This window comes from Elgaria multicarinata, chromosome 8 (assembly GCF_023053635.1).
Source record: "Elgaria multicarinata webbii isolate HBS135686 ecotype San Diego chromosome 8, rElgMul1.1.pri, whole genome shotgun sequence".
Classification (NCBI taxonomy): domain Eukaryota; kingdom Metazoa; phylum Chordata; class Lepidosauria; order Squamata; family Anguidae; genus Elgaria; species Elgaria multicarinata.
The window spans coordinates 51,102,061-51,118,604 of record NC_086178.1 but is presented as its reverse complement, the minus strand read 5'-3'; the positions used below and the strand labels follow the sequence as shown (position 1 = coordinate 51,118,604).

The window sequence follows — 16,544 nt, the reverse complement described above, 5'->3', positions numbered from 1 at the left end:
AAGTTGCAGGGGCCATAATAAGTGAACATGTGTCATGTAACAACTTCTTCACAGTACATCAGCACTACATTGCAGAAAGGGCTTCAATGTTATAGGGTGTGTGTGTGTGTGTATTGCTCTCAGAATCCCTCAACAAGAGCACCTCTTAGGAGGTAGGAATAACTGCAACACTGGGTGCTTTCATACTGAGTGGAATAACATTAGCCACACTTTATACAATCCCTTTTTAGGGGGAATCTACACAAGATGTAGTCACTCAATCATTTTTATAATATTAAGATTTGCTAATTTCTTTCTGTTGACTACTTAAATTCTGATCCATGTTCTTATTGCACAGATTACTGTAAAGTCTTAGTCCCAATCTCTCACCCTTAAACCTCTTACTTCTGTCCTCAGTTCTCTGGCCACCTAATCTATCTTGCTCACTATTTAAACATTTTCCTTTCTTTCACTCTCTTCACTGGCAACCTGTGCTCATTTCAAACTTCTTGGTCTTCCCTCTTTGCAATCTTGCCTCTTCTTTGCATTCTTCACACTCTCATCTAATACCAATTTATCTATTAAATTATCTGTTACATATTTTTTCAGGGGCCATTTCTTTTTTTGCCCATTCTCTATAGCAGGTTATGCATCAAATTCTCTTCTTCCATGTATTTGTCTGGCTTCCCCTCTCTTTCCTTCTTTGGGCTGTAATCCTATACATACTTATCTGGGCGTTAAGACCCATTGACTGTGTAGACATGCCTAAGATGGCACTGTAAAAGATTTGAAAATGCCTTTTTCTTGCATTCCCATCTTGACCTCCTCCTTGCCTTTCTTTTGTTGGATTTGTGAACTGAACCCAGCATTTGACAACCTTATCTCTTACATTTTGTGTTAGATTATAAACTATAGGAGGAAGCCTGTTGGTGTTTTTAATGAATATACAGCACCTAGCATACAAAGCATTTAATTAAATAATCGATATTATGTAGTGGGCTGTCATGCTGAGTGAGTGCGTATCTATTAGAAGTAAGGCTCATTGAGTTCAATGGCGCTTACTGCTAGGTAAGCAGGTATAGGATTGCAGGTTGAGAAAAGTGACTTGGGTCTAGCTGTTTCAAGATCCCTGTTAGGAAGGGATCAAGGAGGAGTTTTGACTTTCCTTAAGAATAATTCATATCTCTCTAGGCTACACCACCTCTCCATAGAATCCCTCTCTTGGAAGGTTAACATTTCATTTCAAAGAAAGCCATTATGAAAAACCCATTTTTAATGGTAATATTTGCTTTTTGAGAGGTTTTTTTAAACTGTCAAAACCAAATGTGAGTAGCTAAGGGATGGAAATCGCTATATTTAAGCAGAAGGGCTTAGAAAAATGGTAAGATCTGAGATTCTTATCACTGTAGCATGATTACAAGGAAAAGAATGCACCAGTATTCATTTGCCACACCCAAGAGTTTTGAAAGAAAAATGAGAGAAGTTAACCTATTTAACATAACATGGAATTCTCAGCCAAAGCCCTAAGTTATTCCTTTGATCACTTTGACAAGATGTGGCATGTGTCAGTAAGACAACAATGTCTAATTGAAATATTCTTGAAAGTTCCTTGGAACAGCAGACAAGGCTCCAGTTTTTATAATGCATCTGCATATGTCCAGGATCTTTTGTGACTAAGGTTTTGCCTCAACCTTTGGCACAATGCAGCTCTCACAAATGATACAAATTCAGTTCAGCGCTTAAAAATGAACCTAGAATTCAGAAACTTTCTCAGAAGACTTGTTGGTTGTAACTGGTTTGTTGCATGTATACAGGTTCTTTCCTCTTCACCCTAGATTTAGGTTTGCCATTGATCCCATGATACAAAATACTGAGTAATGGAAATCTTTGTTAGTGTTAATAGGCTTCAAGTGATACTTGAGAATGTTGTCAAGTCATGAAGACCACCATGTTCAGCCCTGGCCCATCTGTTGTGGTTGGACTGAAGCCGTTGCTAGTCGGAATCATCAGTGCCTCTGGCCCTTTCTAAACCTAAGGATTATCCCAGGCAGGGATCATCCCTGCCTGCTCCTGGGATCCCATGTGTCATTTGGATGCACAGGGATGATCCCAGGATGATCCTCGGAAAAAAGGCAGGCACAGAAACAGCACAAGTGTTATGATAGGTTCCTGCCCCCTTTTGTTGTGAAAGCCACAGCCCTGTGTGAAACCATGTGCTTCCCTAGATTATCTAGGGAGCCCTGGTCATACTTCCTTTAACTCCAGAAACCTTGCTCAAGCTCTTTCTATGGAACATAGCCTGTTTCTAGTGTTTACTACTGCAACCCTAAGCATTCCTGTATGACTAAAAATTACTCTTAAGTGGAATTTTTTTTTTATTCTTCTTGTCTGCATTCAGTCACTCAGCTACAGTAAATTTGCTATTCAGGATGGAAACAGTAATATACGAAGTGTTGATATCTATCTGGATGATGCATTCTTGACGGTTTACTTCTGCATCGTAATTCAGGGATTTGTGTGAATTAACTCCATGTAAATGTGCAAATACCTGGGAAAAAATGTCAGTTTTTGTTTGTAATAATGTAGTGGGTCACCAAGAGTAAAATTAAACCAGTAACCCAGAGTCTCTTCTGATTGCTTGTTTTTGAAGCACAAACTTGACCTATAAAGCAAAGGCCTTGGTGACTTGATCGCAATGTATCTTTGAGTACCTTCACAAGTGGCATACTGCACTTAAAAAAAAGTCAATATGATTATCACTGTGCCTGAACTAGGAAACAAATCTTTTACATTCAAATCTACTTAAATATTCACAAGGGATGCTAATAAACTTTTCAGCCCGTAGCACTTGTGTGATGAATATTAGCAATGTGAAACAGAATGCAGAAGCCACTAATTGTGAAACTCAGGTGCATATTTTATAACACAGACTTTCATTTTAATTTACATATGTGACAAGTAAATAGAATATTTTTTAAAAAGCAAATGGCACATCCTCATTGCTGAAAACGAGACTGCAATTTCTGCACTTTGTGAGAATAGTTCAGGAGAGCGACAAATTCCCTTGCTATGTATTTGAGGAACTTTTGAAAGTGTGTGTCTAGTAATATCCTCCATCACTTTCTCCCTCTCTCTTTTCAACAAGGTGGGCTGGAAATTTAAATAGCTAAAATGTATGAACATAGGTATATACACATACAGACGTCTCTATATGTAGGAGAATGAGACAGAATAGACGTACTGAGCATATTTCGATTATTGGTATCTAAGGGCCACACATTGAAATTCCTGACCATGACAAACTTCCTCAGGGGTAGGAAAGGCATTAACCCCGTACCTCATGTCCCAGTTTTTAAATATTTGGGGGATGAGAAAGAGCTGACCCCGCCCCTCCCTCCTCCCGCGCTCCGGGCTAGCCACGCCCCCACCTCGTACCTTCCCTGCAGCCCCAGCGCTCCCGCTTTAACCGGCGATGACGCACCTTCGGCGCCATCGCCTCCTCCACCCCAGCGAAGCGCGCTCCCGACGAGGAGAGCATCGCTCGGGAGCGCGCCTCGAGAGCGTGCGCGCCCCACGTGACCCCTCCAGGACCAACTAGAAGCCGGAGATTGTGGGGCGCGAAGCGCGTTCTCGCAGGCAGTTGCTGCGGGCGGGAGAGCCGAGCGGAGGAAGAAGCGGGCTCCCAGCGTGTGCGGACTCGCTCCCTGAGAGGTCTCTGCCTGCCGCGTCACCATGTCCGAGGAGAAGCCCAAGGTACGTGGGGGAGGCCCCGCTCTCCATCCCAGCAGCCCGCTCCCGTTCCTCTGGAGCCCGAGCCCCCCTCGGAGTTGCGCGACCGGGCGGGGGACCCATCCGGTGAGAGCACTGCCGAGCCTGCAGCGGCGTCTCCCTCCTCGGGGCCGTGGGGAGCGGCGCTTGGTCCTCCTGCAAGCCCGGTCCCAGGCCCGCGGATCGGCGTCCCCCCGCCCCTGTTGTGAGCGAGCGCCGGATCCGCCTCACCCGGAAGGAGGGCGCCTGGCGAGGGGGCGGCCCGACCCGACCGCGCTCTTCCTTCCCGGAGCTCCCGCAGGAGTTGAGTCGGGCTCCTTCTCCGCGGTTAGGCCGCGTCGTCGCGACTCCCCGGCCAACGCCGATCCTTCCGTAGCGTGGGCCTCTCAGTCATGCGTCTGTTAGCTGTGTGTTTAGTTTGTATCATTTTAGGTTGTATTTTTAATGGCGGGCCTGTTTTGTGAGTCTCACAGAGAGTATCTGTTCTGGGGTTGCCTCTATGCGGTTAATAAATAATAATCAATTTCCCGCCCCTCCCCCGCTGGGGCCTTTATTGTTAAGTGACGGCGTGCGACCACCACGCGGGTGCAACCAGTTCACGGAAGCAAAGGGCTGACCCCGACTTCCCTTTTCTTCTCCCTTTCCGCTGCACTTCTGTGCGCAGTTGGAGAGAGGTCCATTGGGATCAGGGTTCCTGCTTTCAAAGGGATTTCCGCCCCCACCTATGTTCGTGGAGGATCGCCACCCACGTGCTTCCCAAGTGAAGATAGCTAATTAACACTTAGAGAGGCCCTGTTTTTTGGGAAGTACGTCCCCCAGATTTCGGTGGGACTTCTGAGTTAACATGCATAGGATTTGGCTGCAAATTCTCTGAACGGAGACTTGCAGCCTAATCCTGTGCATGTTTAGTCAGAACTGCGACACCGAACTAGGTACTCTTGAGGTCAGCGGGGCATACTCCCAAGGCAGTATATACATAGGTTTGTATCTTTAGTCCATTTTGTCGAACATCTTCAAATATTATGCTTTATTAGATAGTAGTGTGTCTTGCATTGTCCCCATCAGTTCTAAGCCAACAAATTATATTTTGAGTCAGTGGATATAAACAATGCTGGGCATACAAACTACTTAAAGGTGGGTTTCATAGATGTTTACTGTTCGAGTGCTGAAAATAGAGTATAAAGTACTAAAAAGTTGGCCTGATTACAGAATTCATCAATACATTTGAAGATCGCCTAGTCATAAACACAGCTGAGGAAGTGTTGTAACTAAATTACCAGTTGTATTAAGCCACTATGAATGGCTCAAATGTTTAAGTTGTTAACAATTGTTAAAACTTTTTGTATTTATTTATAAAAGCGTTTTCTACTGCTTTTTGACCCTAACAGGGAGACCCAAAGTGCTTCGCAAAAGAGCATCAAATAGCAAAAATGAAAGTGAAGATCTTAAAAACAAAAGGAAGCAGATTTAAGTGTAGTTATTATACTTTCCTATTTACATATATATGAAATCTAAGTGAAAGATCCCCACCTCACCCCTAAACATTTCATCAGTCTATTGGGGTTTCATCAACCTTCATGGGGGATATTTGTTTTTTGTTTTTTTTGGCCACCCCATCTCTTCTATGACGTCCTGTGATGCTGCTCTGGAAAAAAACTGTGTCTTTTAGTATGACCTCTTTTTAGCCTTGAAACTAATGGGATATACTAGAATTCTAAACCCAGGATCTCTGTAGCAGAGGGAGGGCATTTTAGAATAGACAGTGATGGAGGAGCTGCAACATCATGGAGAGAAGCTGTGTTACACATTTCCTTCCCAGCTTTTTTTCTCAAGGAGCCTCAGGCAGGTTATATGGCCCTCCTCCTCTCAACAACCCTGTGAGGTTAGGCTGAGATTCAGTGATTGGCCCAGAATTACCGAGTGAGATTAATGGCTGAGTGGGGACTTGAACCCAGATCTCCTGAATCATAGTCTAACAACTCTGCCACACCCGCTGTCTAGCAGAAATTTAGGACAGATGGAGTACTACTTCAAACAAGCCATATTTAAACCATGAAATTTGCTTCCACAGGATGTAGTAATGGCTGCCAACTTGGAGAGCTTTAAAGGGGGATTAGGCAAATCCATAGAGAGTAAGGATGTCAATGGCTACTAGTCATGATGGCTGTATGCTCTTTCCGGGATCAGAGACTGTATGCCTTTCAGTGCCAGTGCTGGAGAACATGGGTGTGAGAGTGCTTTTGCTGAATTTTCATAGACATATGGTAGGCCATTGTGGGAACAGCATGCTTGAATAGATTGGTCTTAGGTCTGATCCAGCACTTCTCTCTAAGATGGTGAGGGGGCTGGAAACCAAGTCCAATAAAGAATGGTGAAAAAAAAACCTGGGTGCATATAGCTTGGACAAGAGAAGATTAAGGGGGGACATGATAGGGATCTTCAAATAACAGAAGGCTGTCATGCAGGAATTGGAATAGTGTTGTTTTCTGTTACTCCAGAGAGAAGTACTAGATCACATGGGAGGAAGTTGCAGGGAAATTTCAATTAAACACTGTGAGAAACTTCCTCAACTTGAGGCTGTTCTTCTGTGGAATAGACTGCCTGAGGATGTGGGGTGGTTCTCTTCTACTGGAGGTTTTTAAGCAGAGGCTGTATATTCATCTGTCATGGATACTGAAATTGCATCCTGCATTGTAGAGCCTGCATTGAGCGAGAAGTTTGATTAGATGATCTCCATGGGCCCTTCTAACTCTGTGATTGTATCTTCTTATGTGACAATAGCACTACATCAGTATTGCATTATAGAATCATAGAATTGTTGAGTTGGAAGGGACCACAAGGATCATCTAGTCCAACCATCTGCAATGTGCAGGAAAACCAATTAAATCATCTGTGAGGTGGCTGTCCAGCCTCTTCTTAAAAACCTACAGAGATGGAGAATCCACAACCTTCTTAGGTAAACTGTTCCACTGTTGTACAGTACTGTCAGGAAGTTGCCATGGAAGCTCCCAAAATTGTTGAAAGCCAGAAATGGCAGGGGGTGGGGTGGGGTGGGAATACAATGATTTGGGACAAACATTGAGTTGGATCCAGGCTATGTTTGTTGCATTTAGGGCCTGTTGAAATTAATGGGACTTAAGTCTTTGTAGTGGGACCTATGTGCAACTAAACTAGACTGGATTTTCAGGAATAAAAGACTTACATGGACATAACTGTATTAGTCTAGTAGCAAAATCCTAAACTCAGATTTATTAACGGTACCTTAAAAACTAACATTTATTATTGCATCATTGAGTGTCCAAATGGTGTCAGTAGTAAAGGAAAAAGCTACAATGGAAGGACTGATAGCCTCCTTTACTAACTGTCATTTTATAGCGGATTACATTTGTAATTATTATGCATGTCTTCTGAGCAATCTAGGTTTTTTTCCTTCAAGCCAGCAAAAGTTGTGGGTTTTTTTAACAAAAAAGTGTGTTGATAAGCATGCCTCTCCCTTGCAACAATATGGCTCAGTTCAGATAACATGTTTCTCTATGGTGGTTGTAGAACTCTATGGTGGAGTTTTACACCATCGTTGAGAAATGTGTTGTCTGGAGGAAAAACTCCACCCCATGGTGGAGTTTTTAAAGAAAACACTCCATGCTGAATATTCATGCTGTGCAGAGAGTTCCTGCACAACAGTTGTGTGGAGGGCTCCATGGAGTTTCCCATTGCATTGAGTGGACTTGCCCCACTGGCTACAGAGTTCTCTGGCAGGAGTGAGCGAATGCCACACTAGGAGAGCCACTGGGATTAGTGTTTTTTTTTACAACAATAGCTGATGGAATACCATCAGGGGGGCTGGGGGAGGAGAGAGGGTGGAGGAACTGTCAATCAAACATCCTGTTGCTTTTTACTCAACTCCATGGGAGACCACTATCACAACAGTGGAGTTAGAACAGTTTGGCTCCATTCAGACAACATGCTAAACCATGCTGCTTAACCACAAAATGGTTAATGGAATGCATTCCATTAATTAACCATTTTGTGGTTGAGCAACATGGTTTAGCGTGTTGTCTGAACGAAGCCGTTATGTAGTGACTACTCCCTAAAAACTCAACCGTTGAGTGGAGTTTTTCCACTGCGTAGAGAAAAGTGTTGTCTAAACTGAGCCAGTATGTGGGAGTGTCCATGTAGTCCTTTTAAAATGGGTTGGGAGGGTGAGGACAAACCACAAGCAAGGCCTCTAAAGTTCACAGATGGTGGGGATATAAATACATTAGAAATAAATAAGGTGACCTGTCGTTCCATAGCAGTGCTTAACTATTTTGTGAATGTTTCACTTATGATTGTTAAATGTCTGTGTGTGTTTAAGGTCAAGGAGCACAAGGACCCCTTAGAATGGGGGTGGGGGAGGAAGTAGGGGAAGAAAATTAACTCTAGGGAAGTCAGGAAGAAGGGAGATGAGGAATTTACATCTACACAATGCTCTCACACAGTAGTATACATCTCCATTCATTTGTGGGGCAGGAACTAGCAAGTATGGATATCCCAGTCAGCGAGACTATCTTCATCTATTACATTCTGGCAGGATATAATACTACTGTTCCTTGAGGAGCCTAGCATGTATTTTTGTGCAATGCGGATATTCCAAGGTTTTTTCTTAATGTCTGGATAGATCTTTCTCCAGTTTGTTACTATTTTGGCCTTGATATACAGACTTGGAGACTGCTACTTTGGTTTTCTATGCTCTTGGTATATGACTGTAAATAAAACAGAGGGATCAGAAAGAGCAGTAGATTACAAAGAACGCTTCTAACCAACTGTTTTTATATATGGTTACCATGAAAACAATGCAGCTGAAGTTTTACTTCATAGATTATTTAGGTAGTGGGAGCTCTGAGCTAGTAAATAGCGAATCCTGGTTGTCACCTTTAATGAAACCAGATAATGTAGCTTTGATCAAGCATGTATCAGGTTCCCTTCTGTAATGCATTTTGTCTTTCATTTTGCAAAATAGCATTGGTATAAAATGTTTGTGGTGCATTAAGTTCTTTAGAGATCTGCTACCATGTAGGAACACTGCATGTGTAATTAAGCTGTCCTCGAACTCACTTCCTTTAACAGCTGGTTTCATGAATTAGTACTAAACTTGAAGTACTTTTTTCAGCACTAAACTGAAAAGGGGGTTCTGTGTTTGCAGGCTATCTGTGACTTGGACTGGGCTATGCTTGCTAGTGCTGGTAATCCTTTAGTTTGCCATTTGGGCTAGAGATCAGCAATGTTATGATTTGCATGTTGTCAGGTATGTTATAGGAATGTGCTTAACACCTGAAAAAGATCTTGCAAGTGCCTTAAGTGTCTGCTGGGTTCTCTGACTTGATATGTGTTTTATATTTTGTTTGGCAGGAAGGAGTAAAAACAGAGAATGACCATATCAATTTAAAAGTAGCTGGTCAAGACGGATCGGTGGTCCAATTTAAAATAAAACGGCACACACCACTAAATAAACTAATGAAGGCTTATTGTGAGAGACAGGTAAACAATTTAACTGAATATTTTTCTACATTATGGTCCTGTTTATTGTTGAATAGATTAAGATTCCTCCAAGTGTCAATGGTTTATCTGTTCAGAGAGATTCTGGTATAGAAATGTTTCCCCCAGGCTTATGAGATGCTGATGCGTTGGTGATGTAAAATCCATTGCTCTGGTGAGTTGAAGCATACTCATATCCTATATAATCTTAGATGACCTTGCACTTCCAGTGCTATTCTGAACTCCTTTCAACTTCACTATTGTGTTTATTATCATAGCCCTAGAACTTAAATGCCAATAATCTCAATTAATATAATTAATTCCTCTATGTCAATAATAGGGGCATTGATACTAAGAGCTAAGGAAATCCTATATTGTGGGAGGTACCTGCACCAGTGTCATGTCAAAATTTATTTCACTTCTGTTCTATAGTATTAAGCAGGAGTGTGAGAAAGCATTCTTTAACTGGGATAGTGTGATATGGATAACCCTTGGTGCTCCTGAAATAAGCTAAAGTTACTCTCTGTTACTTTGGAGGCCACAAGGGAAAAGGAAAAGAATACAGAAATTTGTCAGTTCTCCTGTCATCATACTAGTTACTTTGTGTATGTATTGGATATTTATGGAATTCTATGCAGAGTCACCTCTACACTGCACAGAGAAATTATATTACTCCAGTTATTTTGTGTCCCTAGTGGTGCTGCTTAGTTTTTGGTAAATTAGACAAGTGTATAGAAATGGTCAGGAGGCCAATACTGTCTCTGAGCTGAACTTGGCTTATGAAATGCACACATTTCATCAGTCAGTTTTAAATTTTTGGAATACTGATGTCTCTACCCAGTATCCTCTTTGACATAAACAAAGATTTCTGTTATGTGTTTTTAACTTTTGTGAACCGCCCAGAGAGCTTCAGCTGTGGGGCGGTATATAAATGCAATTAAATAAATAAATAAATTATGAAAGCTTTACACATTAATTGTCATCTTTCAGGGTTTGTCAATGAGACAGATTAGATTCAGATTTGATGGACAACCAATTAATGAAACAGATACACCTGCACAGGTAAGAGAAGAGTGTTCTTTGATATCATGTACGTGAAGCTGAGCTGATAGTTCAGGGATGTGCAACTTCTTTGCCCCCGAAGGCTTCATTTGGAATGGGCGGTGAGTAGGGGGCTGCACCTGTGAGCACATGCACGCACGTATGCACACACACACGCAAGCACTCCTGTGCATGCATGCACAGACACATAAACACACCCTGTTCTCCACATGCACACAGTCATACATGAATGTCCACTCTCCCCCCACTCCCAGGGGAGAGCAACCTCCGACTGCAGGCCTAATCTGGCTCATGGAGGATGGAGTATCCTCCATGGGCCCCTGGCCCTGCCCTCCCCAAATTGCAGTGCAACCGGGAATCTCCAGCTTTTCTCCAATCTCAGAGATCTGCTGGGGATTTTCCTGTGCAGGTTTCCATGCCAATCACCCCAATTGGGGTTGTACGCAGTGTGGAAAGGACCAACTCAACTTGGCTCCTGCAAGTTCCAGCTGAGTACTTTTCTGTGTGTTGAGAGGGGTGTGGAGGAAGACATATATTTTAAAAGTGAGCTAGGTGGCTGATGTCGTGGGAGTGGAGGGGCTTCAAGGGTGAGCCCCTGCCCCTTGATCATCCGGCCCACCCGCTTGGTCAAGGGGTAATCCAGCCTCCAGACCAAAAGCGGTTGCCTTACCCCTCCCCCATCCCAGCACACTGGAATGTTTTACCCCCCCCCTTTGTACACTGAGATCATCCCCTCTTGATTCTGCAGAAAGAGGGTGTGTGTGGAAATTATTCCTTTTGTGCTCTCTTTACTTGTAGAATCCAGGACAATAGGGTGCACAAGGAATTATCCCTGTGCATCCTCTTTCCCTGCATCATTGAGCTCCCATGTGTTCATTGAGTCTCCCTTCTCTCCTTCTCTGCAGAAATGGACTGTGGCAGAGGTGTGTGTGTGACAGAGAGGGTGGAATTAGTGGGCAGGGCACCAACAAGGGGCTATGGGTTGCACACTCCAGTTATAGCTGCTGCCCATATCCTGGGAATTCTGCTGATGCTTAGAATGAGAATTTTGTTGATTCCTAGAACATAACAGCTGAATAATTGTTAAGAACAATTAGTGTCTTTCCACACAAGGGACCAGCTTATCAAGATGGTAAGAGAAAAGAGTCAGGAGGAATTAATTGTGTTAGAGAACAAGCTCATACACCTCCTATACACAGGCAAATACCACTAGTGAAGAAGTAGTGGTTAATGCCAGTTTTTCCTTCACTGATTGTGTGTAAACTTTCTGGGGTGTAAGTAAGGTTGGTATTACCAGTGTGCCTGACACAGGGTGGTAAGATTATCACTCTTAGCTACTGGTGATGATTAGAAGTACAGATAATGAACACTTCTACATGAATTAATGCTGTAGGTAATTAATTCAATGCTTTGTACTACTTGGTGGAATTCATACAAAATAAGCATATTTTCTTTAGGAAAAAATTATGCCCTACATCAAATGAATGGAACTGCCTGCATGCTTCAGCATGAATGTATTCCCAGCAGAAATGAGAGCATACTCAGAAAGGGTGTGCATATGAGATTCTAAGAATAGTATGGAGTCATTTCCTAAGACTTAAACTTTGGCTGCAACACTTATTTGGGAGTAAGACTCATTGAATCAGTAGGAATAGGTTTGTAAGTATTTGGCAGGAGGGAATGCAACTAAATGCATCTTTGAGATGGAATCCAAAATACTTCTCAAAAAGAAAGATGGAAGTTGGGCCATAAGGTCTGCACACTACGCATACATCTGAGCATGAACTATTATTATTATTATTATTATTTATTTATTTATTTATTTAGCACCATCAATGTACATGGTGCTGTACAGAGTAAAACAGTAAATAGCAAGACTCTGCCGCATAGGCTTACAATCTAATAAAATCCTAGTAAAACAATAAGGAGGGGAAGAGAATGCAAACAGGCACAGGGTAGGGTAAGCAGGCACAGGGTAGGGTAAAACTAACAGTATAAAGTCTGCACAACATCAAGTTTTAAAAGCTTTAGGAAAAAGAAAAGTTTTTAGTTGAGCTTTAAAAGCTGTGATTGAACTTGTAGTTCTCAAATGTTCTGGAAGAGCGTTCCAGGCGTAAGGGGCAGCAGAAGAAAATGGACGGAGCCGAGCAAGGGAAGTAGAGGCCCTTGGGCAGGCGAGAAACATGGCATCAGAGGAGCGAAGAGCACGAGCGGGGCAATAGTGTGAGATGAGAGAGGAGAGATAGGAAGGAGCTAGACCGTGAAAAGCTTTGAAGGTTAACAGGAGAAGTTTATATTGGATACAATATCTCCATGGGAATGGACTAAAATAAGATTACGTCTTAATATTTCCTGTTAAGTCTGTTTTTAAATGGTCGTTATCATTTGGGATATGAAAATGGTTCCTCTATCCTTAGTTTATAGCTACAGTTATAGGTTCAAAAGGCCATCAGGATAGTAAAAAATGAACTCTCAGGCAACTTGGTCAAACACCTAGGACTTTTTGGGGGGTTGACACATAGGAACCAGAAATATTTATTTAAACTTGCTGCAGATGAACCTTACCAGTTAAATGTTCTGTATGTTTAGACTACACATTTTGGCTTGCCTTACTAGCCAGACATTACTTGTGGTTACCTCTGACCAAGCTCCTATACCATGTGCAGAGAATTTGGGGAAAAGAGGATTTGCCCATATGCTGAGCTTTTGCAGAAAGTGCATTGCTGGTGCCTTCTGCAAAAGCACATCAGAAGGAAAAGGGTTGCACCCCTTCTTTCCTTCCACAAGTTCTTCCCCATGAGGTGTGCTTCTGCAGGAATGTGCAGCAGCAATTCTATGGATAATTTGGGTGAGAAAAATGAAGGGTGATTTCTCCCTTCCTCCAGAATCCCAGCACGAAGAAGTTAATCATTCAGCTCCTCCCAAAACTGAAGTTGTGCAGAAAATACTAGCAGCTGCTGTCTCTTACAAAAGCCAAATGGGAAGGGAGAGATACCACCCAGTCCTCTTCCTCAAGTTCTCCTTGTAGGTTCTTTTTTTTTGGGGGGGGGGGAGCCTGCATTGACACCTCACCTAATGGGCTGTCCAAGATGTACGTTGAGCATGCTATTGTTCGAAGATATGCTCTAAAAATGCATGACTGTTTTCTAAGCAAGTAGAAAAGTTTGAGAGAAGAAATAAGAGTTGTTTTGCTTGCCCCATCGAAAATGTTTGGAGTTGTTAAGTGTACCTAAAAACATGACTTGCTAAGTATAAGTACACAGTTCTTGTTGGGTTTTTATAAAGCATAGCAAGAAGCATTATTCTGTTGTTGAGAATCTATTAGTACTTTAAACAAAGCAGGCATGTGAGTTGAGGTTGTAATGCAGCAACTGAAGCTATAGATCGTTAATCTTTTAAGTTGACGCAAAACTGTTAGTTACATTTTTAAAAGATTTTTAAAATACTTGTCATTTTTGTCTTCACAGTTGGAAATGGAAGATGAAGATACTATTGACGTGTTTCAACAGCAGACGGGTGGCATGTGCTAAATACCCTGTCCTTTTGGGAAGAGGAATGTAAAATGTCACCTCACTTTATCATCTGTCCTTGGATTTGCTATTAAATAGTAAACAAATGAACATGCCAATCATACAGGAATCTTCTCATGTTCTGAGGACACTTATCCAAATTCTTTTCCTGTCCCTGATATACTGCGTGTGCAAGTTGAAGCTGTATCTGTGGAAAATAACTGCATCATAAAAATGGGCCCACTCAAAATTAAATTATCAAATAAGTGAAATACTGGCTGTTGTCTGCTATCATATTGTTACTATAAATTTGTGGCCTAAATACCAACCTACTGTAAAACAAGGATACTTAGTCCTGGCTTTTGTTGTTTTTGTTTTACTGCTTAATTATAGTAATGTAAATATTGAAATATTTTTCCTTGCGATAGTAAGTTTTTCTCAGAATAGTTGGCTTGGGAAGGAAGAAAGGGTTTTTTTACCATTAAACACAGTAATTACTTTAAAACTGTTAATGGGATATCAGAAAGGGCAGTACTTCCAGATACAATGCTCAGTATTGTGGCAGTTTAAGTAAGGCAAATGTACATGTGCTTTTTCATAATAAAATAGCATAGAATCAAACAATTTTTTTAAAGTAATGGAATGTCTTTTGAATTTGTCAACAGCTGTAGCATTTGCATATGTTAACTTTCACATCTACTATTTAACTATCTCATGTCCGGGGTTGAGCACAGTATATTTGATAAAATGTTTAAAGAATGGACCAGACTCCTCTAGGAAGCTCTGCTGTGCAACTTGTGTTAATTTTAATGGGACATGTGCCGGAGAAATTCTTAGCAGATGGTTCCCAGTGAGAGTCACTGCTTCTCATTATTGATTTATTAGACAATAAAAATTGTGTACCTTCTGTCATCTTGAAAGCTGAACTTGTAGCCGTATTTCTTAATCTGATACTTTCAGATCTCTAGGCTGGGATTCAAAGAGCGATGTACCATGTTCTGCATATGCACCAGTGTTTTCTGCTTCTTATTCCTGCTAGAGCTCTTAGCAATGTGCAATGCAGTACGGAGAAAGTGAATTCAATACCATATTCTTTGTGTGCAGATGGATCCTCTGCTCGTGCATGGGGCTCTTTCGATCCCAGTCATAGATTCATAGTTCTTTTAATATATTCTGTTGAGTAAATTAGGCCTTACATTTAAGAACATGGAATTTCAGTATATTTGTGGTCAAGTTAAATGTGCAGGTGTACTATTGGAAGACATAAAACACAAAATTCTGAATAACAAAACCTGATATTCTTAAAGAACTTGCTGTGCTACTTCCCCAAATATTTTGAGTTTTAAATGAATTTTTGTAGTGACATCAGCTTGTGATATTCCTGAATATGTCCAAATAAAAATGTAAGGTCATTCTGTTGACTTTCAGTAAGGGTATTCATTGCTGCTTAAGGTCACTTTCTGCCTTTTATATCTACTGTCTATGTTAAATCATCTTGCAAGAAATCCTGCTGGAAAAGTCTTCTTTTTTCATTTGATTGTATATGGGCTAAGGAGGGATATTCTTTTAACTGTCATTGTTTATTCACCAATTTATACAATACTTGTTTCCTTTACTACTGTATTCAGTAAATATAGTTTGGTACTCTGTCTCTTGGCTTATGCTTAATCGCTGCTGCATTTCATATGACTGTATTCAAAATTTTGTCACTGAAATGCTGACAACTTATTCATATGTACATCTTTATTAAAATTCTTTAATGGGAGTGGACCTACTGTTCAGGGTATAAACTTCTCTTAAGGATATAAGCTTCAGCAGTTTTCATAAAAAAAGGGCATTGGAGGTTTATTCCATATCTTAGTTTGTATCACATGTTAATTCACTAGCTATTTCCTTGTTCATGGGTCAGATGTAAGGTGAGAGAAATCCTTTGGCCCCCAGACTTAGTCTGGAGGGCCATAGGATACTTCAGATTCCTGGAACTAAGGTTGGGGACGCTGCTCACGCCCAGGAGTCCAAGCTCCCCTCCCAGCTGGAGTGGAGCAAACCATACCAACTGCTAAAATGCAGAGCAGGGGGAGCGCAGAGACTAAGCTTGTGCTTCTACCACTCCTCCCACTCGGCACTGGATGGCCGTAAATCAAAGAGGCTTACAGCCGTGCCCATGGTATTGTACCCTTAATATTTTAGAGAGAAATGTGCTATGAAACGTGGGTGTAACAGAGTAGTAAAGCCATGTGTTGTGTAATTATTTCTGGAACACTGAATACAATGGTTGCTATGAGAAACTAAGAACTAACACTGCAGATTCATATGAGAAAAAAAAGGGACCTGAACATTTTGTTTCCATATGTAATGTTACTCTGAATTTTCCTCCAGTGTTTCTGTTGCACATAGTATTTTCACAGATTGTATACTCAGTCTAGTGCAAAGTGAATTTCCAGATCCCAGGTCTCAGAATTCCATGTACACTTAAAAGTATAATTAACTTTCTGGATGTTGTGGTATCCCAAAATATGCCTCTCACTTGGTATATTTTGATGATGTAGCTTTATAGGGGCAGTTGTGTTTTCATCACCTGCTATGATCTTCCAGTTTGATTCTAAATTGGACTACAGCAGTTGCTAGAAATTCAGTTAGCTGTTAACACATTTTATTTCTAAACATTAGAACTGTTGGAAGCTCTGCAGTCTTGAATACTCCACATCTATT

The 16,544-nt window shown here is 41.4% G+C and overlaps 1 protein-coding gene across 2 annotated transcripts; it reads left to right on the top strand.

Annotated features, from left to right (window-relative positions):
* The first annotated feature begins 3,435 nt into the window (after positions 1-3,435).
* On the top strand, positions 3,436-15,481 carry LOC134402695 (small ubiquitin-related modifier 3). 2 transcript variants are annotated; one of them, XM_063132338.1, is made up of 4 exons: positions 3,436-3,732; positions 9,136-9,264; positions 10,252-10,323; positions 13,791-15,481. In XM_063132338.1, the coding sequence occupies exons 1-4, from the start codon at positions 3,712-3,714 to the stop codon at positions 13,851-13,853; spliced, it is 285 nt and encodes a 94-aa protein (XP_062988408.1). In that variant the 5' UTR covers positions 3,436-3,711; the 3' UTR covers positions 13,854-15,481. The 2 variants fall into 2 exon arrangements, with proteins under 2 accessions (XP_062988408.1, XP_062988409.1); XM_063132339.1 differs by lacking the exon at positions 3,436-3,732 and adding an exon at positions 4,022-4,154.
* The last annotated feature ends 1,063 nt before the right edge of the window (positions 15,482-16,544 follow it).

Excerpts from the sequence above, each read along its gene's own strand:
- LOC134402695 (XM_063132338.1), top strand. The coding sequence starts at position 3,712 with ATGTCCGAGGAGAAGCCCAAG. Across the intron at positions 3,733-9,135 it reads TGTCCGAGGAGAAGCCCAAG|GAAGGAGTAAAAACAGAGAA; the intron begins GTACGTGGGGGA and ends TTTGTTTGGCAG. Across the intron at positions 10,324-13,790 it reads AAACAGATACACCTGCACAG|TTGGAAATGGAAGATGAAGA; the intron begins GTAAGAGAAGAG and ends TTGTCTTCACAG.